This window comes from Manacus candei, unplaced genomic scaffold (assembly GCF_025592945.1).
Source record: "Manacus candei isolate 608988 ecotype Guabito, Panama unplaced genomic scaffold, ASM2559294v1 h1tg000103l, whole genome shotgun sequence".
In the NCBI taxonomy this organism is placed as follows: domain Eukaryota; kingdom Metazoa; phylum Chordata; class Aves; order Passeriformes; family Pipridae; genus Manacus; species Manacus candei.
This window is the reverse complement of record NW_026138151.1, coordinates 2641350-2669193: the sequence shown is the minus strand read 5'-3', so window position 1 is coordinate 2669193 and position 27844 is coordinate 2641350. Positions and strand designations below refer to the sequence as shown.

The 27844-nt window shown below is 40.8% G+C and overlaps 1 protein-coding gene across 2 annotated transcripts; it reads right to left on the bottom strand.

Moving 5' to 3' along the window:
• Positions 1 to 5: 5 nt before the first annotated feature.
• GOLGA3 (golgin A3) lies at positions 6 to 27844 on the bottom strand. 2 transcript variants are annotated; one of them, XM_051769184.1, is made up of 24 exons: positions 27675 to 27844; positions 25554 to 25906; positions 21897 to 22178; positions 20898 to 21010; positions 19728 to 20413; positions 19157 to 19268; positions 17705 to 18011; positions 16906 to 17108; positions 15987 to 16124; positions 14903 to 15064; positions 13782 to 14150; positions 12578 to 12655; positions 11356 to 11619; positions 10806 to 10900; positions 9980 to 10196; positions 9110 to 9253; positions 8283 to 8480; positions 7662 to 7778; positions 7047 to 7186; positions 6141 to 6273; positions 5820 to 5942; positions 5511 to 5675; positions 5154 to 5317; positions 6 to 4213 (listed from the first exon to the last, which is right to left on the bottom strand). In XM_051769184.1, the coding sequence occupies exons 2-24, from the start codon at positions 25681 to 25683 to the stop codon at positions 4006 to 4008; spliced, it is 4548 nt and encodes a 1515-aa protein (XP_051625144.1). In that variant the 5' UTR covers positions 25684 to 25906; positions 27675 to 27844; the 3' UTR covers positions 6 to 4005. The 2 variants fall into 2 exon arrangements, with proteins under 2 accessions (XP_051625144.1, XP_051625145.1); XM_051769185.1 differs by having other exon boundaries at positions 22020 to 22178; positions 27675 to 27843.

Genomic DNA, 27844 nt, shown 5'->3' with positions numbered 1-27844 from the left:
ATGGAGCCCTTTACCAAAAATAGTTTATTGCACAAAACTTTTAAAGGAATTCCCTATGCACATAATTTTTATAATCAACATGCTTTGTATGATCATAAACATTAAATGTACATAGTGTAACTCCTCCAGCCCCTGGGTTATCCATTCAAGAACATGAAATGATTAATTTCTATCTTTTACAAATACAGGCTAAGCAGACATTACTGAATGTCATATATGAAACAGAACCATTTCATTTACAATATCCAGAACATCCTTCCCTTCCTTAGAAATCTGTGCATCTGCATTGGAAATGAGGCTGCCCAAGACTCAAGTGTTACACATAAGTAAGAGACAGAGAGATGCTGATGAGCATTAGTAATTCCTTTGGACTGTAATTCCTTTCACATGAAAATATTTAAAGGCTCTGGTCACAATAAGTCACATGCAACTATTCCCACTTTCCCCACAAGGTTAATAAACGTACATCACAATCTTCTGCATCACCAGGAGTGAATCTGTCATCTTTAAGTTAAACTTACATTGATAATAGTCTGTCCCCAGCACACCTTTGATGTTGTCACAGCTAGCACTGAAGCACCCATGCCACTGCAGTTCTCTCCTCTAAGGAGAAATACATAATCCATGAAATTACAAACACCAGAACTTTCATCCCTGATATTACTTTACACATGTGAAAGTCTCACAGATTTCAGCTAGGATATTGCCTGAATAAACAGTATGGGATATTATATGAGTGGATAAGGGGCTCAGCTGATCCCAAATACAGTGCACAAATATTTCCAAGAAATCTGGAAGACAACAGAATGGAGCATTATGCAATGTTCAGCAACACCAGAGACTCAGTAACATTTCTCACCACTGTAGGGTTTGCTGGTCTTTGTTGTGATTTTTTTTTTGAATGCACAGTTACTCAAGAGTCCTCAAAAACTCAACAGCATCTGAAAAAGTAACACTGCAGCATTTACCAGCTTTCAGCACTCGGGAACATTCTCACATTGCAGTGACATTTTTCCTTCATCAGTAAGACCTAGTTTAGTAGGCAGCAACTACTGAAGAGACAGACACAGGAAATACATTCTATTGCAGTGCTTGAAAAGGGAAAATAAAAAAATCTTTAAGATATTATTCTTCAGATTCTCCTCTGATGTATTTGGCAGTGCTGTGACAGGCAGAGGGGGGAGGCAGTTTTCCTTTCTACAACTAGTTTGTTTTATTGCCTAGACAGGAGAGACCTGAAGCTTTGCAGACCAAACATGCTCAGGGTGAGGCTTTTTAATAAAACAGCAACTACTGCTCTGGATAATTAGGAAACTTAACTGATGAGCTTCAAAGAAAAGGCCTTGCCATTATCACATGCTGCTGCTCCTTCTAGAAGACTTCCTAATGACTTAGTACCTCACCAGATTTAGACCCTCAAGTCTCACTGTCTGTCCTTCATTAAAGTAAATGACATGGTGCTTTTGTTTAGAGAAAAAAACACAGGCTGAATATAACACAAAAATACCCAGTGTCCATCCAGGTACTTCCAGAAGCAGGTGGGTCACTGTGGGAATCTAATTCTGTGCACAACAGCTCCCTCATCTTGACAAGGGAAACACATCTAAGGGAACTGGACTGTACAAGCTCAGATGGCTTCAGGAGCTAGTGAGAAATGCAGCAGAGTGCAGAACTGATACAAAAAGGAGAGCAGACATTCAGAACAACTATGCAAGTTTATAACACTTCTGGCTTCTTTGATACCAGATAAAACCTTTATCCATACAACTGCTGCCAAACTTAACAGATTAAAACATAACTGTAGGCAATGTATTTAATAAAGTGAACAGCAACATTAACGCTGCACAAGTATTATTTTAAATCCTGGACATTTGGTAGTTTTTTGTCCTGAATATATTATTCATTAAATAGTTTTAATTTTTTCTTTAACAATACTGAGGTGTTTTTTTTCTTCTTTGAGTTTAATATACAGGTAACTTCAAGAACATGACAACAGTGAGATAATCAGTACCATTTACGCTACAAAGTAGACTGCATCAGTATGCAGACACTACCATGTCTAAGCTAGTCAGTAAAGCTTTTAATTGTTTGGTAGATCTGTAGGATGGGCACCAAATGCCACACAAATGCATTTCTTCCTTCAGTTCCAAACCCCTGACTGTCAGCACCACTTGACTTTGATCCCAATAAAATATAAGTCAAAATCCAGTGGCTGAAGGGCATGAAATCATTCAGAATAAACACTTTAAGTGCAAAGTGTTCAACTGGACTAGAGCTTAAACTGGTAATTATGAGAAATCGGACTTTAGATAAATATAAGTGGGTTTGGGTTTTTCTTTGTTTGCTTATTTTTTGTCTTACTGCTAAACAAACTGCAATATCCTTCCCATTCCTCCACAATAACCAAACCCATCCAAAAGCAGAAAAAGTCTCTTTGGAAAAATACATGAACTACAGGGTTTTTCCCCCAGCCACTGAATCCACTTGTACTTACTAGATTTTTTTTTTTTTTGCAAACACCAAACTACAGTGGATATAACTAACCTGTTTTCTTTATGTTTTAAAGGCAAAACCATTCTAGTACAGGAGTGGCTACTAAATCTTCCAAATAATGTCCCATGTATTTCGATTTGTGCTTTAGAACTCAGCACACTTGGCGAGGCAGGACCCTTCCACTGGATTTTTGAATGAGGACAGCGTGGGCTTATCACTCACTACAAACCACCTGGAGAATGGGACCAAAGGGGAAGGAATCTGAAATGAGCTGCTTTAAAAATCACCTGGTCAAGGTGCTCTGCAGAGGGGCTGCCACAGTACCAACACTTCCATTCGTGGTGGACACCTTGTAATAGAGGGTGCAAAAAGTAGGGCAAGTGTGTGGGGGGGAAAATAAAGCTATTAAAAATAATAATTTTATAGGCATTATAATTATGTCTTTTAAAGTAAAAATAATTACATTTCTGAAAGCTCTGGCTTTAGGAGCCAATTTCCGTAAGACATTTGTACAGTATGTCGAAAAAGAGCAAACTTAAATGTAACATTAAAACAATGACAGTAACAAAACCCTCACGTCAGCCTTAACTTACAGTATATAAGCATATTAAACCAGATATTCAAAGTCAGAAAATTATGATCTTTTTCTTATATATATATATATATACTTTTTTTTTTTTTTTTTTACACACATACTTTTTTAAGGGTGTCTGTCTACTTCAAAACTTGAACTAAAAAGGTGCAAAGTGTTTGTGCAGTGAAGCAAAGCTCACTACTGGCCTGCAACTGTAAGGGAAAAACCAGTACTTCAGAAAACATCCCAGGCAAATCTGCCACAGACACCAACTGCTCTGCATGGCTCGTCTTTACAGTCTTGTTTCTTTTGCTATAGGTCAGAGGTCATCTTCATAACTGGAAATAGCTTACAATGAAGGGTTTTTTCTCTTTAAATACAGATATCTATAATCTGAACTTTGAGATTACAGGAGGGAAGAGAGAGGACGCTCAGCATATCCAGTTCTCAACCACTGCTAACGGCTGGACATGAGAACTTGCTGGAATTTGGCTACAACCAAAGATGGGAGAAAACAACACATCCCTCTCCCCCCAAATAAAAAAAGAAAAAAACCAAACACAAAAAACTAGATGTTACAAAATTAACAGTAGTTCCTCAATAAAATCACCTAGATTGAACAAATACAGACCTGGAACCAGATGCTCCTCTTGACCTCATTTTAAACCTTCATGTGAATCTCTTACTAAACCCGCAACTGAGCTAGATTCAGCACTTGGCAGTCCCCAGCATGACAGAATTATGGCAAGGTTTCAAACAAACCCTTGGAATAGCACGTTCTGCATTTATTATTACCTCAGTTTCTCAAATCTGTGCCTTTTGCTTCTACAGGCAAAAGCACAACTCTGAACACCATTTAAAAAAATGAAATAAATAATTTTTATAAAGATTTGTTTATATACTTAAAGCAGTAGGAAGAAGGACAGCTGATGAGGAGGTTATAGTGTCAAACCTTCCTTGTCATTAACACTACAATTCTCTTTCTTTTCATCTACAGTAGGAATCTCCTGCTGGTCTGATGCAGGTGCAGGACTGGTAGAACCAAGGTCCATTAACTTCCCCTCAATCTGAGTCCACGAAGACATGGATTCATGTACTGTGATGGTGTGTTCCTCCATCTGGCGCTGAAGGCTGTCCATTTCTTGCCTTGAAAGTATTGAGAACAAAAAAGCAAAAATTAACAAGCAGAAAACTAAAAGCTACATGCATGATCAAAAGTTTACCTCTGATTCCTGATATCTACTCCAAGACTACCTGAGATACAGCTGATAACAAGAGAAAGAAATCCACAGGAAGCTTAGGAATTGTCTCCTTTAATTTAGAGCAAAACAAATACAATGTGCTTAATTCCAAAGTAAGGGCCAGCAATGCAGCAGCTCCTTTGCTGCACGTACTCAGTGCCAGGGATGGTGAGCACTGTTTCCTCAGGAAAGGCACTTAGTGACTGTAACCTGAACCACGGTGCTCCTGCAGGTATGGAACAACAACACCATGGGAGGCAGAGGGGAGGAAAGCAGCATGGAAAATGCTCTCAGGCACGTGGTGTGATTCTTGGGGTTGCCCTGTGCAGGGCCAGGAGCTGGACTCGATGCTTGTGGGGTCCCTCAGACATCAACTGAGGTGGTGAGAGTGGCTCAGTTCTCCTAATAACCTCAACTCCCCATCTCCCTGAAGTTGTAGCTTTCCTGTACCTTGCCTCACATATTTTTGGACAGACAGTAGAGACTTATTACCACACCCACTGCCTGGGCTCCCACTGCAAGCAGCCTTTCTGATGTTGGCAAGAGAGAAACACCAGCTTTTCCACCAGCAAAAACTAGAAATAGTTGTTTCTGGTTTGTTCTGCTGTGTACAATTTAGGATGGACTTTTTGTCTAGTTTATTGTAAAGTCTTTTTTTGCCATGGTAATGGTCATATAAGCAAGCACTTACAATGACAGAACATCCTACTGTCCTAAATATAGTCCTAATAAAATAATTCATTTTCCAAATCCTTTTTTCCCTTAGGCTGGCAACTGGTTTCCTGGAAGCATTTTTAAGGTTATGGTTGAAAATAACACAAATAAATAACTAACTAAGGTCCTACTTTAATTGCTGGAGACAGCTGTTCAGGTTTTTCAAAGGCTCCTTGCTCAGAGCTGTTGATGGTTTCAGCAGTTCTTCCAGCAAGGCAGCAGGCACTGGACAATCAGGAATCTTGACTGGAGTCACAGGATTGGAAGAGTTATTCTCTCCTTTGAGTTCCTTCCTCTGGTTAAAGGAAAAAAGTCAGAAATACAATTAAGCTATTTCATCAATGTAATTTTTACTACCTAGAAAGAGTCTCACATCACACTACTGGTACATATCTGCATAACAGAGCAGGAACCACAGGCACATTCATGGTAGGTAATTTAGGAGCATTAACAGAGTATTTTCCTATGTGTTCTTCCTATTTAAATACCTTCTTCATCTTGCCATGCTTCAGGTCCTGCTTCAGTTGCTGGTTCTGCTGCAGCAGTGACTTCATGCTGTTCTTCAGTTCAGTCACTTTGGCCTGCAGCATAAACTTATCCTTCTGAGTCACTGACAGGTCTTCCCTCACCATCTCCAACTCAGTCTTGATATTCTAAGTGGGAGGAAAATCAATGTAAGATAGAGAAACAGTATAAAAATTCCAGCCAATTACTGGTTTTATAATTTATTTTTTTTTCCAGTTTTCAGGGGAAAACCATAATTCTATCAGAATCTCCACTGGCTGCACATTAAATACCTGCAAGACAACTTGCATCCCTTCTAACTCCTTGTGGCTGCGCTGTTCAGTCATGTCCAACTGCTGCTTAAGTGTTTCAATTTCTCTTTCTTTCTGTTCTACTTCCCACTTGAGATCTTCCACCTACCAGGGCAGATAAAAAAGAAAGTATCTTTAGAATTATCTACAGGTGCAATCAACCACAAATATATTTTTATGTCTCATGAACCGTTCCTGGTTCTAGGAAAACCTATTAAAACTCCATTAAAAATGCTGAATTAAAGATAAAGTCATACAGTGCAATATAAATAGGGGTGAACACAATCAGTGTTCACTTTTTACCTCTTGGCTTACTAGAGGCTGTTCACTAAGCTTGTCATCCAGGTTCTTCTGCAGAAGTTGGAGCTGAGCCCTGGCTTCTGCCAGCTCTTGCTGAAACTGTGATACCTCCTGGGAATGTTTTTCATCCTCTGCCCTGCACAGCAGGATCAACAGACACAGCAGTTACTCAACCTGTCCTTTAAAACAAGTACTTCACTGGGTTAGCCTTGTAAGTGCCATGACAGTGCATGGAACTGGTTAGTTATAGCTTTGACTGAAGACTTTGCCAACACATTCACAGCAAGAGTTAAATCACAAGAAGACTTTATGAAACAGATAATTAAATATTGAAAAAAAAATTTTAAAGATTCCTTGACCACTGGTAATAGTCCAGTTACAAACAACAGATTATGCAGTAAAAAAAATCAAAACAAAAACCTGTCAGCAATTTTGCTTGGTTTTAGGAGGAATAGGGTTAACCTTATATCCATTCTCACGTAGGTCTGAAAACTTCTTACAATTTAAGAAAACATCTTCTATACAAGCAAACAAATTGAATTGTAATATATCGTGGAATATAGTCAACAATCAAATTAATCCTCTATGTAGTTTGTCAGGGATGTGAAAGAGACAATAATAGGACATATATGAAATGCTAATCCTTACTAGTAACATGAAATAGTACAAGTCTGTGTTGAAAGTAGAAAAAAAGCAGATGGTGAAGCCTAAATACAGTTCACTTCAGCATTCAGTGGACTGACTGATAAAGGGAGAAAAATGCAGTTCAAAAAGCATCTCACAGTCAGGCTCTGAGCATTCAACATAACCCACTCCACAGGGGCAAAGCCGAAAATTCACTAAGGTATGGTTTTTTCCAGAGGATTTAATTACTGTTCTCTTAGAACCTTGTCCAAGAACTTTACTTACTGCAGTTTGTCCACTTCAGCCTGCAGGGCCTGGACGAGCAGGTCCTTGGCGTGGAGCTCCTTCTGCACCTCGCTGAGCTCCAGCATGGCCGCCCTGTGGTGCCGCCGGTTGTGCGCCGCGTCCGCCTTGGCCGCTGCCTCCTGCAGGGAAAAAAAACAAAGAGGCAGGTTTATTTTGGTTTATCACTGCAGGTGAGCTAGACTAAAGCAGTACAAAACCAATCGAGAAGGAAACTGTGCAGCTGTTGACATTTTCTGTCTGAAAAACTTAAGTGCTGGTGTCTTTATTAATGCTAATGGCGATTAATGACGATCTGTAATTAGAATGGAAGAAGCCTGTTTGCCAGACTGCTGCTTCATTGTGAATTTTTGGATGGTGTATCATCACTTTAAGAGGTCTCATGCATTGCAAGTCATAATGGAACTTTCTGGATAGTCAATGAGTATGACTAACACAGGGCACAACAGAGAAGACATCCCTGACCTTTCAGCCACTATCCATCATGACAAAGACCCTGCAAGCAGCAGTCTGTTATAAAGCATAGATTTTGTAAGATGCTTTTAAAATACATTTAAATCACCTTCTAAGCAAATAAATCAAAAGATAAGACATTACCTGCTTCTGAAGGTCTTTAACTTTTAACTTTTCTTTCTCTAAGGAAGCCTGTAAAGCTTGAATAAGTTGTTGCATTTGCTGATCCTCTTCCTCTTTCCGCTTTAGAACTGCCTGAACCTGTAGCACATCATCACAAAAATCAATGCACATTTTGTGTGGGCTCACTGGAAGAAGAGGCAATACAAACACAAGCCAATGCAGGGATTGCAAAACCAACTTTCTGTCTCTCTGCTGTTCACTGATCACTCTTTCCACATGGTACCCTTTAACCTTAAAGTTGCTGTGGTTAAATGGCAGCTCGTTGCCTACGTTCCCATTTGCTTATACCCCATGAATACACTACTATTGGCATAAAAATTGTCCATCTCAATGAATCTGTATGTAACACTGTATGTTCCAACTAACTAAAGTGAGCCACACTTTCACTACTGCAAATATTGTAGTGCCATTCTGATAATTTTTTTTTCAAAGGAAACAAAGTCCCATCTCTGATCTCTGGTTTAGCCCCCCATACTGCTGCTGTTACACAACACACGGGGGACCCAGAGCTGGAGAAAGTGCACCAACATTGTATCATGAGCTAGTTCCTTTCTTAAGTTGTTAGGTCAGAAAGTCAAATACCTGCAGATTCAGCTGCACCAAGTCTGCCTCTCTCTTTGCCAAAGCTGTTTCGAGGATATTATTGTGCTCCCGCAGAGCAGCGTTGGACTGACTGAGACCTGTAAGTTTGCCACGTTCGTGCTCCAGTTCAAGGGCCAACTTCTTATTAATTTCTTCTAAACGTTTTATCTTCTTCCTGAAGCCTCTAGATTCCTGAAGCTACAGTCAAAGAAAAACACAAACCAAACAAGCATAACCAAATCACTCCAGTCTACTACATAAAAAAGCTGTGAGTTAAACTCATTAAATGTCTTGCTTTTCCAGAATGGGATTTCTTTTCTCTTTTCTTTTTAAATTTTTTTAATGAACATTAAATATAAGTTCACTTTGATATTTTTTTTGTGTTGGAAGACTAAAATGCTTGCTAGAAAGCAGAGTCCAGGAGTACTGTTTAGATGCAGATCAAGAGTAGTCGATATATATAATTTTTTTGTGTAAACTCTACAATTGAACACCACTACCCTGCCCTCAAAATCACTGGGGATCCATGACTCCAGATAGCTCCAAAAGGTAATGATTCATGCATCCTCACTGTCTCATGACCAGACACAGCTGGTATCTAATACAGGAACTATTTTTTTCTCTCATCCTTTTTCCCTATACAACAATGACTCATGAAACCACAAAGAGCCAGCACAAGGCAGCAAAATCTGCAAGTATCCCTGACATGATGTTTCCTATCTAAGATTCTGATTTCCTGCACTGTTGGAATAAAATCACAGTACTAAAATTTCTCCCTGTCTCCCGGGCACTTTATACTCATCTACCAAGCAAATTCAAGCAATCACCTCATCCTCAAGTTCCAGCACTTTCTCTCTGTACTCTTCAAGCTCCTGGCTGGTGAGTGAAATCACTTCTTGCAACTCCTTTTCCAGCATCAACTTACTGCTGCTCACAGCTCGCAATTCTGCCTTCAGAGCTTGAATCTTTTCCTAAAGACAAAGGGATCACATGTGTGGTTAGTGCCTCACCCATCTACAGGATTTTTGCTTTGGTTAAAAGCCCACTTCCCTAGCAAATATGAAATGAGGTGCTAGTGTTTAATTTAAAGGTCTTGCTCAGAGCTTTCCACCCCTGCATCCAGCTACTGCTGTTAGTGTATTTGATATCTTGCTCCACTGGTCCAAGGAATTGGAGCTTCCCCCAGCAAATTAATTTTCTTATCACAGCCATAACATATATGAATAAGTTATGGTACCTTGAAAAACTTTTAACTCAATGAGTTAAATAAGAAAAAAGCAGTAAGACTTAGAATTTTGGAAAATCTTCAGATACTGATCCTTTAAAAAAAAAAAAAAAAAAACAAAACAAATAAAAAACCCCACCAAATAAACCAAAACCTAAAACCAAATCAACAATAAAAATTAATCAGGAAATCTAGCACAAAGGATAATGATCCTCTTGAGGTCAGATTACAATTGGCAATCTGAAAGATACAAATAAAATATAAAAATCCCCCCACCAACCAAACCAAAGCCTACCAAATCACCTCTCTCCAATGTAGTTAAATTCTCAGTGCTCAGAACACTGACACCATGTTATGATCTAGCTTTATATTCCAAATATTTTCATCACTTCAGGGTAAAACAGTATTTCAAGATTATATTCAATAACAAGATAGCTTTGTCTCTGCACAGTGTCACGGGACACCTGCACACCTGAGCAATCTGGTCGTGTCCACCATCAGTGATCTGTGCCCTGAGCTTGCTCAGCTCTGCCTCAGCAGATTCCTTGGCAGTGAGGGACTCCTGGAGCCGCCGGCTCAGGATGCCGACGGCGTTCTCGTAGGCTTTGTGCTTGGCTTTCATCTCCTTCTGAGCACTCGACAGGTCTGACCCCAGGCGCTTCATCTTCTGCTTCTGCTCAGTAATGGCCCTGCAGTGAAAGGAAAGAAACCACCAGGTGAAAACAGAAGCTGCTTGAAAAACAGCACTGAAAGATAATTTTTTTTCCACACGGCCCAACAAAAACCAACAGTCGCTTCTCTCCCTTTGTCCCAGAGTCACCCCCCTCATCAGAGAAAGCCATCAGGTTGGCAAGACAGTACCTGGAAACTCTTGACAGCATTCTAAGAAAATACGTATGGGTAATTAAGAGATCTTTGTCAGCGTTATTAAAGTGCCAACATGAAGTAATATATTACTATCTCTAAAAATAACACTGAATTTAGAGTAAGAATCCAGTCTAATCTATGATTCTTGATGGATATGTCAGATATCATAAAAACCCTGTGACCACCAGTGGGAAAAAAAAAGAATGATTCTCATTAATGCCAACATTCTAGCCAGAGACTGCTGGTTAAAAGCATAAGTGAATCAGAGAAGATGCAATTCCTGTGTAGTGTACAGCCAACATCTTGCCATGAGTCTGACTATGTGAATTTCCCAAAGGAGAGACTAGGGAATAGGAAAAGAGTGATTGCTAGAAAGGTGAATATGAAAAACAAATGCTGTAGTTATTTGTCTGTGCTGAAAGAACACTTACTTTTTTGCTTCTTCTTGCATTTGTTCTACTTGTTGTTTTAATGCCTGATTTGCCTCAGCAAGAGATTCCATTTGTTCCTTATCAAACTGCAAAGACTTAAAAGGAAGGAAAAGAGCACCCATGAGAGTAAGAACAAAAGCCTGTTTGCTATATGTTGGATAATAAAAGAGTAAGCACGAAATTTCAAAATCACTTTAATCTCTAAATATAAATTGTTCCACAGTTCTCCATGTTCTTTCCCTTTCATTTCTTCTTTTAACTCTTCCCTATGAGGGCACCACCATAACATGTACGAACAGAGTTCTAGTCTGGTTTTTGCTCTCAGATGGGAGTTCACTTTGGGATCAAGGAAACTACTTCCACATCACACCTCTATCACTCCTGTGGTCAAGCAGTCGTGTCTTTACAGAATTTTGGTAGGTAAATGCTCAAATGTCTAGAGAATATTAAGTATGTAACCAAGAACCTTATCTTGTAGGCGATCATTGTGCTTATTTCTAAAGTTAACAGAAGTAACACTCTCCAGTGCAAAGCTTTACACCTCCCATACCTGCAGGCGTGTTTCCAGATCGTCTCGTTCTCTTTGCACTGACTGAAGATGATTCTCTATTTCCACCATCTGCTGGTGAACCTGAGATACTTCCTTCTGTAGCTTCGAGTGTTCGGATTCGAGCGACTGTTTTTCAACTTGCATTTTCAGCATCTCTTTTTTTATCTCCTTCAGTTCCGAGTCCAGCCGCTTCTTTGTAGCTTTCAGTTCGCTGATCAGCTGGTCCTTGGAACTGGCGTCTCTCCGATAAGCCTCCACCATGACCTTGGGCACAGGAGTTACAAGAGGACAATGTCACCTCTGTTACAGCCTTACAAATTTATCACAAATTTAGTGGAAAGTATTTAGTGATTTCCCTTTAGTTTGGGGGAGGTGTGTCATACAAACCAGCGTTAGATGCTGTAACGTATTTACTCTGGTTCAAAGACTTTTGTGTAGGCTCAGATATCAAATAACACTCTGTACTAGGAGTTCATGAAAAACCCCCACCTCTGAGTGTTCATGGCAGTTTGGGATACTCTTCTTCACATTCTTTATGGAACTGCACTAATTAGGTGTCATTTCTAAAAACTAAACTGTCAAAAATTAACCATCCCGTGCACACCACTAATAACTTTTGCCATGAGAAGAGGGCTTAACTGTGACTGACAGTTTAAACACCCTTCCCAAACTTAAACCTAACAAGCTAAACCAAACTTTGGCACTAGGTTAATAAGCAATCAAGCAGTAAATTAATGGTGCCACCCTATAAATAAGACACATATATGTGCAACGCTAATGAGATACAAATTTTAAATGAATGTTTCAGAACTGTGCAAATTCAAAATAAAATTTTAAATAAAGCACTTAATTTCCATCTAATTACTGAAGCAACTACCACGTTTCAATGCTGCAAAGAAATGACAACACTTGAAGATTTTCATGAGTGCTTTGGCAAAGGAAACCTAATCAACAAACTAGAGAGATTTTCCATGGTGGATCATTTGGCAAACTCCCAGAAGTTCTATCAAAACATGAAGTGGTTGGTGGATCAGCTTTTACTTTAGTTACAGATAGAAGTTTAACTGTAAATTATACAGTTTCTTTATTTCAATGTCACATAGTTCTGTGATAAAGAATAGATTCAAATATTCTCACACTCCCCCAGAAGTACATGCCTTCACTGTAAAAAGAAGTATATTCCTTGGTTTTAAGTCTGTGAAATTTCTTTGGTTTTGCTTACCTTCTGCTGCAGGAACTGTTCCTTCACTTTTTGAACCTGTTTTTTGAGACTGGCATTTTCTTGTTGCAGATTTTCCACCTGCCAAAGGGGAAAAAAAGCAAACATTGCTTTACATGCCAAATGTCATATTCTACGTGACTTCTTCAGTGACAGCATCTGTGCCTTGTACTAACTGCCCAATCTAACAAGGATCCTGTTTCTGATAAGTGTCTCAGTGGTTGATAACACAACATTTTATACAGAAATACATTCACACAGGTAGTGAGCCTTGTTAACCCTCAGGGATGCACAAAGTCCCCTTATCCATTGCAGTTTTAGTACATGTCATTAGTGTACAGATTTTGTATCTGGATGGCATCTGTTCACACATTCATGATCAAATGAAGAAAACAGCTGGTTCTTTGAAGGAAAAAAACAACATGTTAAATATACTGTTATTGTTTTTCAATAATTCCATTGGTAATACTATCAAGTCCCATTATTATCTTCAAAAGAAATCTCTAAAGATTACCAGGAACTCATCACTACCAGTATTCAATAAGAAAGCTCTTCCTATGAAGCTTTGATGCTCTAAAAGACACAGAGCATACACAACTACAAAACTAGAGTGTGAACAGAAGACTCCCCATAATTTAAAGCAGATAGAAAAAAAAATACAGATATGCTTTAGGCTTGTCCTTGTTCAATGACTAGAAAAAAGCCTTGGTTGGCTTTGAGAAAACAAGCCCTGGCGAAAAGGCATAATTAAATGTGACCAAACTACTGCATAGGAAGGATGTTTGGCTTACAGTGCCACAGAAGAAGAGAACAATAAAAAATTACTTCCTGAACTGTCACCTGTACTCAAAATTTTTGTGTTTTAAAACGGATAGATTTCAGAAAGATGGTGGCTCTTGAAACCAGACAAAACAAGACTGATTAACCTCAGCTTCCCATCCTGTGCTACACAAATGCACAAGCACATACAGGTACCACAGGATATTAAACCCTAAGGTCACCAGTGATGTAACAGGATGCACAGTGTCACTCTACTAACAAAGAAAATGATGGAACTGATTAAAATATTCCCCTTAGCTGAATCCCACAAGTACACAGGGACACAAACTCACACGTACCAATCTCCTCTCATGGCTCTACCATGTGTCTGTGGCAATCTTTCCCTGCAACAGCTACTTTAAATAAGGTACCTTTAGGGATGCACTACCTGGCTTGTCTTGACTGCCATTTCTTGTTTCAGCTGTTCCAGGATCTGTGACGTGGCTTCTGTATCTTCTCCAAGGTGCGCGGCTCCTTCGTCCAGCTGCTCTTTACTGGCCTTTGCTGCCTGCAGAGCTACTTCCAAGACAATCTTCTCGTTCTGCAAATACTGGATGGTGTCATCTTTAGAAGTAGCATCACTTTGGAACTCTTCTAATCTGGCCTTCAGTTCGTCATACTGTGTTTGCAGGTCATCCAGGGACTGCTCCTTGGTGTGCAGTGTCTCCTGGGCGAGGGTCAGTTGCTTCATCAGTTCCAGGTGCTCTTGCTGTAAAGACTCAAGCTGCAGATCCCGCTGATGCAAAGTCAACTTGACCTGAGAAGAAGTATTTTAAGATTAAATTAATACAAAGCCAAGGTTATCTTTGCAAATGTGCTCCAATCAAAGTCAAGTATTTTAATCAATATTTTAGCTTCTAGGAGAAAATAGCAGGAGGTGAAAATATTTTTTAACATTCCTAGGGCACTTCTATTTTCTCTATTAATTGCATTGATTGCCTTCTGCAGCATGTTATCTTCAAAATATTCACTGTATTCAAAATTTTTAGTTGCAAGATGTGTCCACAGTAGATATTCAGATAAATTCAGCATTATTAATGATCATTACATGGAATGTTGTACTGAGCTGTCACGTCGTTCATCTCATTCCAGCCCTTGACATGCTGTCTACATTACAAGGTTGAAGCAGGACTCTATAGTGAAGTGCAGATTTATCATGCTCTAAATGTAAATGTATATAATGATATCCTGACTGCCTAACAACTTTGAACATGGATCTATAGTTCTTGTCCATACTTACAATAATCACACACTGAATTTACTAAAAAACCCCAGCACCTGCAAGACAGTAGTTCTGAAATTTAAAAAAGGTACTGTTACTGAGATGGTTGAAAGAAAAAAAAAAGCTTTTCACCTGAAACAGAGTGACTTTGATGTGGAATTCATTTTTGCAGCGATCTTTCAGGTTTTAAAAAGGAGTTTAGAGCTCAGCATCTATTTACTATTGTTTTTTCAGCCAAACAAGTATTTCCCTTGAAACCCTTGGGAAGTTGATTAACAACAGTCTACCTGTCCCAGTTCTTGTTCCAATGTTGCTGCAGAATCAGCCATTTTCTGAAGCTGTTCTTTCTCATCCTCAAACTCCTCTAGTTTTCTCTGCAAGTCTTCTTCCACCATGGTTTTAGCCTCCTGGATCTGCATGAAGGCAGCTTCTTGATCTAACATGTCAGCCTGCACAGAAAAAGCAAGGAATCAACTTCTACAGTTTCAATGGAGGGGGAAAGAGTGGGAAAAAGAAAAAAAAATAGGAAAAAAAAAAAATTATCAAGAAAATTTGTAGAGGAAAGACACAAGCACAGATAATTCTGATGTCTGCCTTACACACCTGTATCCTCTTACTGAAGTCACCCATTCATATTCTTAAGACACCTCACAATAACAGTGAATGTCTTGCATATTTGTGACAATCTGAATTCCTATTAAATAACGCCATGTCCTTTCTCAATTGATGAAACAAGACAAAGAAAAGGAATCTTTATTAAAATTAAGCTTGGAAAAACTCTAAAGCAAAAGGGATTCCTGGGATGCTGCAGCTACTCAGTGTGGTGACTGAGAGGACACAAACTCCTGTCATTTACACAACGTATCAGGAACGCTGGTCATGGGGTGCTCCCACTAACCTGCTGCTTTACAGCCCTTTGAGACTCAGGAGCAGGAATGTCACTGAAAATCAGTGGAATTTAAGGTTCTAAGAGCTCTGAAAGTGATTTTACCCCACTTTTCTTACTGGAGGGCAAGAAGGACAAACCTGATTACTGAGCAATTTCACACACTTAAAAAGCACATTACTGATTTAGATTAACTTCCAGTTAAGCTTTCTCTTGAAAAAGTTCATGAATGGGCAAATGACAACATTTACATCTGAAAATGCAAGTATCACCACTGAATGGGTAATATATGGCCTTGCTCCCTCTTATTATTCATAATGCCATGCAAATTTATTTGTTCTGAAACATCTTCTGGTTTTATAATGCAGCATCTGAACCTGTTCATAAGAATTCTATGTTACTTTGTTGGAATAGCCTCGAGTTTGCAAAACATAAATACACAGCCTAGACAGAACATAACTCAGGAAAACCATCCACAACCATACCTCAATATTTTGCAGCTGTGCTGCAATGCGTTCCTTCTCTTTAATGGATCTGTGCTGGGTTTCAGTCAGCTGCTGAGACAGTGCCACATTCTCTAGTTTGAGATGTTCCAACATACCTGCCTGAGTCATTTGCCCAGCCTAAAGGAAGGAAAAAAAAGTCACAGATTAACACCAACAGTCAAAATTTGGCCAACGAATTTAAGAGTTTCAGGAAAAAAAAAAAAAAAAAAAATCACACTGAATCCATGTGTGCCTTATTTCAGGCACTTCTCATCCACAAAGGTAAGTGCTCTGGTTAAATCTATGCCTCATCATTAATGTGAGCTAACATCTCAGGATGAAGAACAAAACACGACCTGGCCCCTTCTCTTGCCACCTGAAGAACACACAGGTTGATCCCCCAGCCTGTGCTGACCCCAGGGTTGCCCCAAGCCAGGTGCAGCACCTTGCCCTTGGCTTCCTCGAACCTCAGGAGGTTCCCATGGGCCCACTTCTCGAGCTCATCCAGGTCCCCCTGGACGGCATCTTGTCCTTCAGGTGTGTCAGCAGCACCACTCAGCCTGGGGTCACCTGCAAACTTGGAGGGTGCACTTGATCCCCTCCCTGGTCCCACTGCAGACCCCTGAGGGGCACCAATGTCCATCGGGACACTGAGCTGTTGGTCACCACCCTCTGGATGTGACTGTCCAGCCAACTCCTTATCCACCAATACTGAATCCTTCTCTCTCCAATGCAGGGAGAAGGATGCTGTGGGGGACCATGTCAAAGGCTTTACAGAAGTCTAGTTAGATGACACCCATAGCCCTCCCCTTGCCCTGGTGCAGTCAGTCCATAGCAGAAGGCCACCAGGTTGTCCTCTGGATAAAAACACAGAAAAGAACAGATTCCCAGTTCTCCAGGTGCAAGTGAATCAGAATACCTGTATATTGGCCATCTCACTCTGCAGCCTGACCCGGGCCTCCTGTGCCAGAACGAGCTGCTGGTGGTACCAGTGCCGCACATTTTGGAGGGACGTGATTTCTGTCTCAGATGCCTTCAGCTTGTTGGTCAGTGTGGTCCGTTCCAGCTGCACCTTCTGAAGCTGGTTCTGTAAGGAAGCCAGTTGCTGTCGCAGATCGTGAACTGGAGACACAAAAAGAGAGAACTTGGACTAGAGCATCCACTGCTCTATTTTCCTGCACAAATTTCCAAAGATTATTGCCGTGTTCACAGCTTCTTTTTTTTCTTTTCTTTTTGAACAAAAGCATATCTGCCTAATTACATGAAGACTGGTTTTTCCTGCAAAAGTGTTAGAATCTGAAGTATCAGGTCATAAGCAGAAATAAAATTAAACTAAATGAATCACTTCTGTAAGCATTCATTGTTCCTTAGAGGCAGAAAACATGAACTAATTAAACATCAGGAAGTAGGTGTCCTGTAGAGTCATCCTTACAAATCACTATTTGTACAATTTTCTAAGAAAACAATTAGGGCACTGTCAAACAGTGACTGGACTAAATATTTATGCCTCCAAGTTGGCAGTGGTAGTTTGCAAACTGTGGCACATCTGTGACACAAAATAAAAAAACAATCATCTTAAAATTCATACCATTTTAGTAGTATGACATCAATTAAACATGACTTAAAATTTCTTCCTCTTCCTGGACTTCAGAATTATGTTGAAAGAAAATGATTTATGGAACAACAAATTTTAAAGATTGACATTTACATCATCCCACCTGTGCTGTCTCTGGTGAGAACATTTTTTTGCATATCTTCAACCTTCTGCAAGAGTCTTTGGTACTGCTCCTCTGCTAACTGCAAATCATTATTTGAAGAAGCCAAACTGGCATTCTTTGCTTCCAAGGCATTTTGCAGGTCAGCCATTGCTCGTTCCAGATCCCAGCAAGACTGCTTTAATGTGGCCACTTCTGAGCTCAGAGATTCCTGCTTCTGCTGGCTGGTTTGGCTGTGCTCCATCTGCGCCTGAAGCTTCATGTTCAAAGCTGCAAGTTGGGCTTGTAGCTCAGTCTTCTCTTTGAGAGCCTGAGCGTGTCCAGAAAATCAAAACAGAAAAGTCATAAGAGAAAATACACTAATGGCTGACTAAAAAAGATGCTAAGGCAAAGAATACTTGCTTGTAAGAAATTCTTTTTTTAAAGTGACATCTCACCTATCAGATATTTCAAATACCTGAAAAGTCAAAATACAGAGGAAAACACAGACAGACCACTTTTTTTTTTTAAAGTAACCTTTGAAGGCTTTACGTTATATTTACCCTCTTCAGCATCTGCATTGGGTTTGCATGACAAGATTTTGGCAGTGGGGTTCTACAGGGGTGGCCTCTGTGAGAAGCTGCCAGAAGCTTCCCCCATGTCCAACAAAGCCAATGCCAGCTGGCTCCAAAATGGACCTGCCACTGGCCAAAGCTGAGCCCATCAGTGACAGTGGTAGTGCCTCTGGTATAAAGGATTTAAGAAAGTGAGAAAAAAAATTGCAGAAGAACAACAGCAAAGATAAGAGTGAAAATATGTGAGAGAAACAGCCCTGCAGACACCAAGGTCAGTGCACAGAGGAGGAGGAGGTGCTCTGGGCATTCATGGAAGACTGACTCCCATGGGAGGAACCCCATGCTGGAGCAGAGGAAGAGTTTAAGGAGTCCTTTCCATGAGAAGAAAGGAGCAGCAGAGACAACTTGTGATGAACTGACAGTAACTCCCATTCCCTGTTTCCCTGCGTTGCTGAGGGGGAAGGAGGGAGAGAATTCAGGAGCAAAGTTGAGGCTGGGGAAAAAGAGGGGTGGGGGGAAAGGTGTTTTTAAGATTAGTTTTTCTTTCTCATTACCCTACTCTGATTTGATCAGTAATAAATTAAACTCATTTCCCCAAGTCGAGTCTCTCTTGCCTGTGATGGCAACTGGTGAGTGATCTCTCTGTCCTCATCTCAATCAGAAGCCTTTCACTGTATTTCTTCTCTCCCCTGTCCAGCTGAGGAGGGGACTGACAGAGTAGCTCTGGTGGACACCTGGCATCCAGCCAGGGTCAGCCCACCACAGCATCCTTGTGAAGTGCCTTATTGAATAATGTTTTTACAAAACACAATTCCATGAGTAATGAGAAAGAGGCTCTTGAAAATTAATTTGAACTATTAATGTGATTTGCTAAACACAGAATTTCAAATTCATTTTCTACCTGATTAGCTTCTAGTGAGAGTGCCTCTAGTTGCCCTTCAAGTCTCATCTTCTCCTTCAGAACCTGCAGCATTTCATCATGAGTTCCTGCGACAGAGCTTTCCATAGAAACACTGGAGACAGACAGCACATACACAGTGACAGGGTTAGAATACAGCACTCATCTGGTTGAAGAAAAGTTTAACTGAAATTAAGACTATCTGTGTGACCTAGACTGTAGGACATTTTTTCTGGCTTTATACACAGACCACAGTGGAACAACCTTAGTTACAAAGAGATAAAAAAATTATATTCATGCTAAGGTTTTATACTTTAGTCTTCTGTATTTGCAGCAACTAGAATCTAGTGTATTTGTTTTTTAGCAGTGCAATGGTTGACTTCATTAAATTCTGTATCTGCATATCCCATTTTAAGCAGATAAGGTGACATACTGGGAGCACAGAACCTCCACAATTATTGTCCACAACTGTCTGCTTCAATGTGCCCGAAAAATACCAACAGCTACTGCAAAAGAAGGAAGAACAGGTATTTGGTGTAATGCCTAACAAAGGCCTCCCTGGGATCACTCTTACCTGCTAGAAATACTGTCTCTCCTGCTCCGTACTTCCCCGTTAACTTCTTGCTCTTGGGCTTGATGCTCCACTGCCGCAGCCTGCAGCACCTCCCTGATGGAAGGGAACTGCCCCATGGCTTCAGGGTGTATCTTCTGGCCATTTATTGTATATGGAGTATCCTGTTTGCTTTCTGAGCTCTGTAAACTGCTGTACAGCCCTTTCCCTGACACGCTGCTGTAGGTAGAGCTGTCACTCTCATTTCCATCCAGCCTCATTGCCACTTCACTCCCGTCGATCTCCGAAATGCTGTCTCCTGCCAAGGAGGAACTCTCTATTCGATCATCCACGTCAGAGGGCAGACTAATCTCAGAAACAATTGATGTTGGACCACTTCTGCTTTGCTTCAGAGTCCCACCAGATAAATCAGTAAAATTCCCAGCAGTGTTTCTGGTGTCTGACTCTTCAGTTCTGTAGTCAGCCAAGGACCGGATCTTACTGGACTTAGATTTTGAACTTTTCCTCTCTTTTGAGGACGCTGGAAGTCCCAAGCTACCCAGTTTTGGCCCCCTGGGGACACTGGTCCGCAAAAAGGAGTATTCTTTTGTCATTGCTACAGTGCTAGCTCTCGGCAGGATCTCTGGGTTTAACATCAGCTCAGGATCCAGGGTGCTGGAGGGCCGGTTTTTGGATGTGGACTGACTTGACTAAAAGAAGCAAAGAGTCAACAATAAATTCCAGAATGTTAACTTTGAAGTAGCATCAAAGCCTTATTTTGCTCTCACTTAAGATGTAAAGCTCTTACATTTCTACACTGATATTAGATATACAGGTCCTTTTGTAAACAAGGTAAATTACACCAGCAATCAACCCTATCAAGGTTCTGTATATCATGTTGAAAATGTTCAAGGTACACTCCAAAAGCTAACTGAAAAATACAGGCAAAATGGAACATTTAGGTCACTTAAGTTTTGTGTTTGGTTTTGTCCCCCCTATTTTAAGTAGCACAAAATGGTATGTTACTGATGAGGTAAGAGAACCAAATTTTGCCTGTCAAGAAGAAAAAAAAAAAACTGCTTTCTCCCATTTGAGAAAACTACTGAATGGTTTCATTCAAAGCACAGAAAGGGTAGAGTTTTCAAGCTTCTCCACAAAACACTGAATCTAGAAGATCTGTTGTGTGGTACTCACTCTTTCTTGATGTCTCTTCACTCTGTATTGTTTGAGCTGTTCCTCTAGACGCCTTCTTGCCTGAAGTCTGATTTGTTCTTCTTTCTCCAATGGCAGTGAAGACTCTACTGAGCCTGCAAGTGAAAGGTTTTCTTTACAGTCAAATAGAAAATGCCAACACAGGCAAGTGTGATGCAAAAGGTAAAAGCCCCTTCTACCATCAGCAACATGCATCATGCTTAAGCAAGGAAAGAAAGGAAAGCCCATTGACATGCACCTCAAACTACCCCCTTCAAATACAGACTTGTGTAAGCACTGATAAAGCTTGTGGACTTCCACTGCTCAGTTTGCAAATGCTGTAGTTTCCCCACACATATATGACAAGAAATTATACAGCAAGAAAAAGAATATTGCTGTCATTTAATCTCACCTGTCCTGCATTTCTGACAGTACTAAAATTATAAAACTAAGCAAGACCTATGCAGTCCTCTCATTCCCTACAAGTCAGGGAAGGATGTTCCCTAAAAACATTTGCTTACCTTTGGTTAAGTCACATTAAATCTTTCCCATAGTAAGGCTTTTTAAAAACACTATTTCAGGAAACGCCCACAGCATTAGACACCTTATTATAAAGGCTTCCCCTTCATTGCTCTTCCCTCTTTATTACTTAGCTTAAAATCCCCTGTTTCTGCCGTTCTGTTTTTTTTGGGGTTTTTTTTTGTTTTTTTTAATGTCACCTGTTACTCCTAATAATCAGAAAGATTAGAAAAGCTTCAGCCCCAGAAAGCATGAGTTCCCCTCAGCATAAGAGCCATCTTCAAATGGTAAGGCACATGCCTTAGCTGCAGCAGAGGGTGGTTTACTGAAAGAAAATGAATTGTAGTTCTAAGTAAAAGCTTACTGCAAAAATGAAGTTTAGTTCAAGCTTAAATGATGTTAGAGGAGTCCAGAGCCAGGCTCAGAGTAAACAGCTTTATGGAGCAAGAGAAAGCAGGGGCACCACCATAAACAGATGCTTACACAATTCAGTTTCTTGCATGGGAAGACTTAGTTTGAGAGACTGCAAAGCTTCTTTTCTAAGAACTATGCCCTCAGCACTAGTTCCCTGAGACTTCCTTAGGCTGTCATGGAAACCAGTCACACCTGGGCATGACTCTTCACCCTGCTCACAGTTGGTGGGGTCAAAAGACACAGGAGAGTCAGGGAAGAGCGACTCTGGCCCATTCTGGCAGGCGTCCACTGTGTTGTTCATCTCCAGACCTCCCTCCTCATTTGGCACTTCGTTGATGTTATTACTGGTAGCTGCAAAAGAAAGTCTTATTGAGCCACCCCTTAAGCCACCCCATTTATCTCCACACCTCCACCCAAATACAATGCTACTGCTATTGCCTTTAAACTGTAAGAACATGGAAATCACTACTGACAGCAACTGGCAGGAGAAATTTTATAAAGGACTTTTAGTTCTCTATTTAGAAAGACCAGAACAAGTACCTTTCACTGCTTTACCATGCTGCCTTCAATCAGGACCTCAAAAGTGATCATATAAAAATATCTTCAAAACTTCACACAGGTTTTTAAATCTTATTAGGTTTAGAAGCATGAAACACCAAGTGTAAGAAACTCTGAGGGGCAACCTACTACAAATCAGACTCACAACTGCAGGCCTGTGCTGAATGATTCAGCTGTTTGATATTCTGCTGGGCACTGGGGAGAAAACATCCACCATCCTGACTTCCAGCCTGAGCCAAGCAGTTTTTCAATTTTAAACTGAGTTTACATTTTTTCAAATGGGATGTCTTCATCAAAAATACAGCAGCAAAGCTCACATGGATCAAAATAATAGATCTATCAATTAAAATCTACAATTAAAATTAAAATCTACCAAGTAAAATGCAATTCAAAAACCACTTTAATGCCAATTTTATCCCCACTTACTAATATTAGATTTTTCTTTTCCATCAGGAAAAAATGCATACTCAAAACCAGTTAAACATTTCACAGGTTTATACTTTGGATTTCTCACACATTTCTACTTTGCTTGGCTGGTGACTACTTACATTTATGAACCTGCTGTTGCAAAAAAACTGTGTATCTAAATTAATTAGTATAGATCTCAAATGAGCAGAGTACTGAAATAGCCACTGCCTTTCTGTTCATTCCCACACTATGTATCACTGGAGTAACTGGAACTCACTGGAATAACATGTAAGACTTCATTATTTTTTTCTAAAAGATGTTTGAAAATATTTGACATTTATGATCACAAAGTATTTGCAAGTGCAAAAATCAAGTTTTCTCTTCCCATTTTTCATCTCCTCTCAGAGCTACAGACTTGAATAAGCAGTTTGCATTTTTTTAAAGTCTGCTCAAGGAAGATATGACAGGAAAGAAAAAACCCAAACTAGAACTGGGAAACATATCCTCCCAAAACAAAGTGTTTCTATGATGATGTTCTGTAGCCAGAAAGTTGATTACAAAGATTCAGTAAAACTTTAATTATTAATTTAGACTAGCCCACTAACCTATTTCTATTAAACTTTTTCTCCCCATATAATGAATCACTGCAAACTTCTGAAAGCAAAATCACCACTAAAAAATAAAGCTATTATGAATCAATGATGTATGTGGAGAACATTAAAATGCACCCTGAAATTAAATGAGCCATATGGAAAAAAGTACAAGTAGAGGGGGTAGGATCTTTTCATTGTTTTTCCTTTCCTTATTGAAGAAAGCAGAAGGTTTCCTTTGAAGTGCAGTCAAATTTCACTGCAGAGTAATTTGAAGAGGAAAAGACAAATTCCCACCCCTGAGCATTTGTTCCCACCTCTGCAGTGCCTCCTCCCTTCAGCAGCACAGCTGTTTGTACAGTGACCCAGCACAGAGGGAACCGAATCACAAACCCAATGGGGGTAAAAATAAAAAGCTTTCAGTCTTGGGCTGCCAAAACTCATAAACTCGCTAAGATTTGAATCAAAACACTTTTGAGTATCTGATTTGTCATGCAGACAAACATTTTCAGGCCACTGTAGCCTGAATCAGTTCTCTGATTGAGATTATCGTGTCACAAAAACACTTACAGGCACAATGGAAAGGGAGGGTGCAACGAGTACGTAAAGGAGGACAGAGGACAAGACTGCTTAGTAATGACTAACATTTTCAAACTAAAAGATTGTCAAAACCAAATTTGAAATAGAGGTCAGTGCTAAGAATAGCCACAAGAAACCAAAAATAAGAAGACAGCTCACACATTCAGAAATATCGTTTCTGCCCATGTCTCAGAAACTGCAGCCAGTGCTGCATCTGGTTTAATCTTTATTTACATTTTTTTCTTCACTACTGTCAGTGGTATACATATACAAAAGAGATGTTGGAGCAAAATTCTGGAGGAATGGTTTCCTGGCAACTTCCTGAGGCCACGAGACACTCAGAATCTAAACACTACTTGAACCAAAGTAATTTAATTGCAGTAGAGTCAATACAGCTGCAGTCTTTTTGGAACAGTGAAGACGCAATTAGAATAAAAACAGTAGGAAGATACACTACCTATTTGTAAGCCACAATTCAATTGTCCAACACAGGAGAAAGCAGGAACACGTGATCTCCAAGTTCATAAAAGATGAATGAATCATCACATAACTCCACTCTGCCAGTCTGGTAATGGGCAGTGTAAGAAATGTAAATAAACTCTCGGGCCTTCACTCTCTCGACTGGGACTGGATGACAAACCTGTGGAAGGCTGCAACTTCCTCCCGTCACCTCCCCTCACACAAGGAACCCTTTGTGTATCCACACAGCCACAGGGAAAACACCCCCTCCACCCACCACCACCAAGGCCTCGTTACCAACACAAACTCACACTCCAGCCAGGAAACAGGGAGACTCCAACTCATCCCAAGGAAAATGTTTTCACAATGAAAGCACCTGAACACTGCAACGGGTAGAGAGGCTGTTGAACCTCCCTCTGCAGAGACTTCCAGAATTCAACAGGACAAGGCCCTGAGCAACCTGATCTTGCTCCAGAACCAGGTCTGCTCTGTGCCTGAGGCTGGACTAGACAACCCACAGAGCTCCCCTCCAACTCAAGTTTGATTCTATAACCTCAGATCAGTGGTCTCTCAAATTTCTTGTAAACAGCTGCATGATTATTTTATTATAGAGCTCGTCTACATATAAAAGTTATTTTGAGATAATTTGGAGAGTACATGCCAGCATCTCTCTTCCATAAAGGGAAGTTTAGGGAGACTTTTAAAGTACATTTTGTTTTTTGCCTAAGCAACCTACTTTATTAGGAAAATTTCTTTTGCCAGAATAAATTACTCCAGTCATGAGCTTCCTCTATAACAATCATTTCAGAACTGCTGGTTCTAGATAATTTCATGTTTACCCTTTTGGAAACACTATCAGAAGACAGAGAACATCGTGAACAACAAATACTCAACTGACAGCAAACAATACTTAAGTTAATAGTTGGGTTTTGCTTTCGAAAGAACAAGTTCTACAACAAAAATAATTTTCCTCATATACAGAACCTTGACCAAACTCGCTTAAAACTGCTGTACAGGAAATTCCTGACCTCAAGGAAAAAAAGTCCTTCAGTATCACCTGAACAATAAAATGTGACTGTATAAACACCTGAGTTAGTCTAGGAAATTATTTGGCGCACATGAAACAACTTACTGTTAATTTCATCTGTAATAACTGCCTGTGACTTGGATTTACAATCCAGAAGTTCTTCAGAGCTGCCAGGAGCCCCATTACTGCTCCTGTTCTCCAGGTGAACATCCTGCTGGACAGACGAGGAGTCCATGGTAAAAACGATCCAGATCCCTGGAAAGTTTTTCTTCTGACTAATTTGCCACCAAGTGAACTACCAAGTCCTGTTTCTCTCCATCAGCAACAACGGCATCCAGGTGTCCCAGGGGAGCACAGTTCTGGGCTGTACAGCTGGTGGTGTGCAGCAGGCAGCTGCTAACCCCAGATCAGGAGAACAGCTCACAGCCAAAGTCGTGATCACCAAGGACCTGCATCCTCTAGAAACAAAATTTACAAACATTTATTAGAGCTTTGAAAATATGAGATAAAAATAAAGCAGTGCCCACAGACTGCTCTGCAGCTCAGCTTTGACACATGGAACCAGGACGTGGGGTAATAACAGAGCCAATGAAATACACCCAAGAATCCAGCTTTGGGGATAAAAAGTGATCTGTTTAACAGGTTTTTTTAAGGTCACTTTTTTTTTAGTAGCATTGATTTACCGCATAACAATGCATGAAGATAATATTTAGCAAGACAGCTCATTTAAGATCACTGTCTCTTTTAATGGAAATGCCTCTCTGGCCTCTGCTTTAAGAAGCAAGCCAGTATTCAGAGCAGCATTTTGCTCTGTACATGACAGTCTAAACTTTCATACCATATATTTCATTTTAAGGACCTACTCCCATTTAAGTTCAGCTAGAATGCAGTACAGAATTCAGAGTTTTTTAAAAATTAAATTACATCATTACTGTTTACTTGGCTGCAGAATGAGAAGTATGTATCACTGCACAGAACCTGAACTACTCATTACAGCACACACTGGCAGTCAGAACGTGGGCTGGGCTGCAGTTCAACACTGCCTTCTCCTATGAGCACTCAAGAGGAGGATTTCCAAACACAGTTTATAGAATTTTCTATTTATTTTCCAGGCATGCAGATCTAACCTGTGGGTAAAGATCCAGCCAACTAATAAAATCTGACAGAAACTGTTGTATTGTACACGGTCCCTTCAAGTATATAAATTTTGTTCAAGTAGTTACTGACAGATGAATTCATATTAAAAAATGTCATGGTTCTTAATTACTAAAGAAATCTAAGAAATCCCTGGTTTAAAAAAAAAAAAAAAAGAGGGAGCTGTGGGGAGAATGTCAAGTCAGGAATATTTTGATTGCATTTTTACATGAACACAAACACTTTGAGCAACATTCCTTCCATATTTCCAGAGAGTACTTGTGTAACTGCTACTGTGCCCCCCTGCCCTGGTCACCCAAAACACCACCACCATCTCCCAAACGTTACCGAGCAAACAGCTCAGGGCACACAGGAGAACACGGTGATGGAGGTGAGCTATGAAGGAGCCAGGAACCTGGAGAGCATTTCCAAAGGAGAAATCTCCACAAACAGAAAAAGATTTAACACCTTCACTGCGATTTGTTATTGATTCTTAAAGACTTTCAGTATAATAAATCTTAAAATAAAACTTCTAGAAGGACTGCCGCTGTACAGCAAATAGACACCACATGACAGGTCACCAGGAGGAATTACAGACAAAAGGCACGCAAGACTTTGACTGCTCACACCTCGGGAGAACCCCACCAGCACGAGATGGTTTGTTATCCTTGTCATAAAACACGTTTTAATAAGTGGGTAATGGAGAACAACTTTCACCTGTACATCCCACTCCCGATACCAAAGGCTCGAGTATTTCGGCTTCAGAATTCTTTTGTATCCCTGTGTTGCGCACAGACAGGCAGACAGACAGACACAGATGCAGGCACGCCAACCTCACGGGGGGGGAGCTGCACGAAACCCACCGATTTTGCTTAAAACCCCCAAACCAAGAGAGCACCGAGGCTCGGTCACGGCCCAGCGGGCGCCCCAGGAATGCCCGGCGGGGGCAGCGGGAGGCCCGGGGCCCGCAGCGCCCAGAGCCGGGCCAGCGGCTCCCGCTCCCCGACAGCCCCGACCGCCCCCGGGCCTGAGCCGGCCCCGGCCCCCCCAGCCGCCCCCACCGTCCCCCGCCCCGGCCAGACCCCCGCGGACCTGGGGCCGCCCGCCCGGCGCCGGCTCCTGCCCGAGACGTGGCGCTGCCTCCGCCGGGAAGGGGAGGGAGGGAGGGAGGGAGGGCGCGGCGGTGCAACGCGGTTCTGCCTCCCCCGCCAGCCGGGCGCTGCCGCCGCCGCGGGCCGGGTGCGCGGCCCCTCCGCCCCGCG

Coding starts and splice junctions, on each gene's coding strand:
- GOLGA3 (XM_051769184.1), bottom strand. CDS start 25,683: ATGGACTCCTCGTCTGTCCAGCAGGATGTTCACCTGGAGAACAGGAGC. Junction 12,656..13,781: donor TGGCAGTCAAGACAAGCCAG/GTAGTGCATCCC, acceptor CCCCTTTGGCAG/GTGGAAAATCTGCAACAAGA. Junction 11,620..12,577: donor AACAGTTCCTGCAGCAGAAG/GTAAGCAAAACC, acceptor CCTGTGCCCAAG/GTCATGGTGGAGGCTTATCG.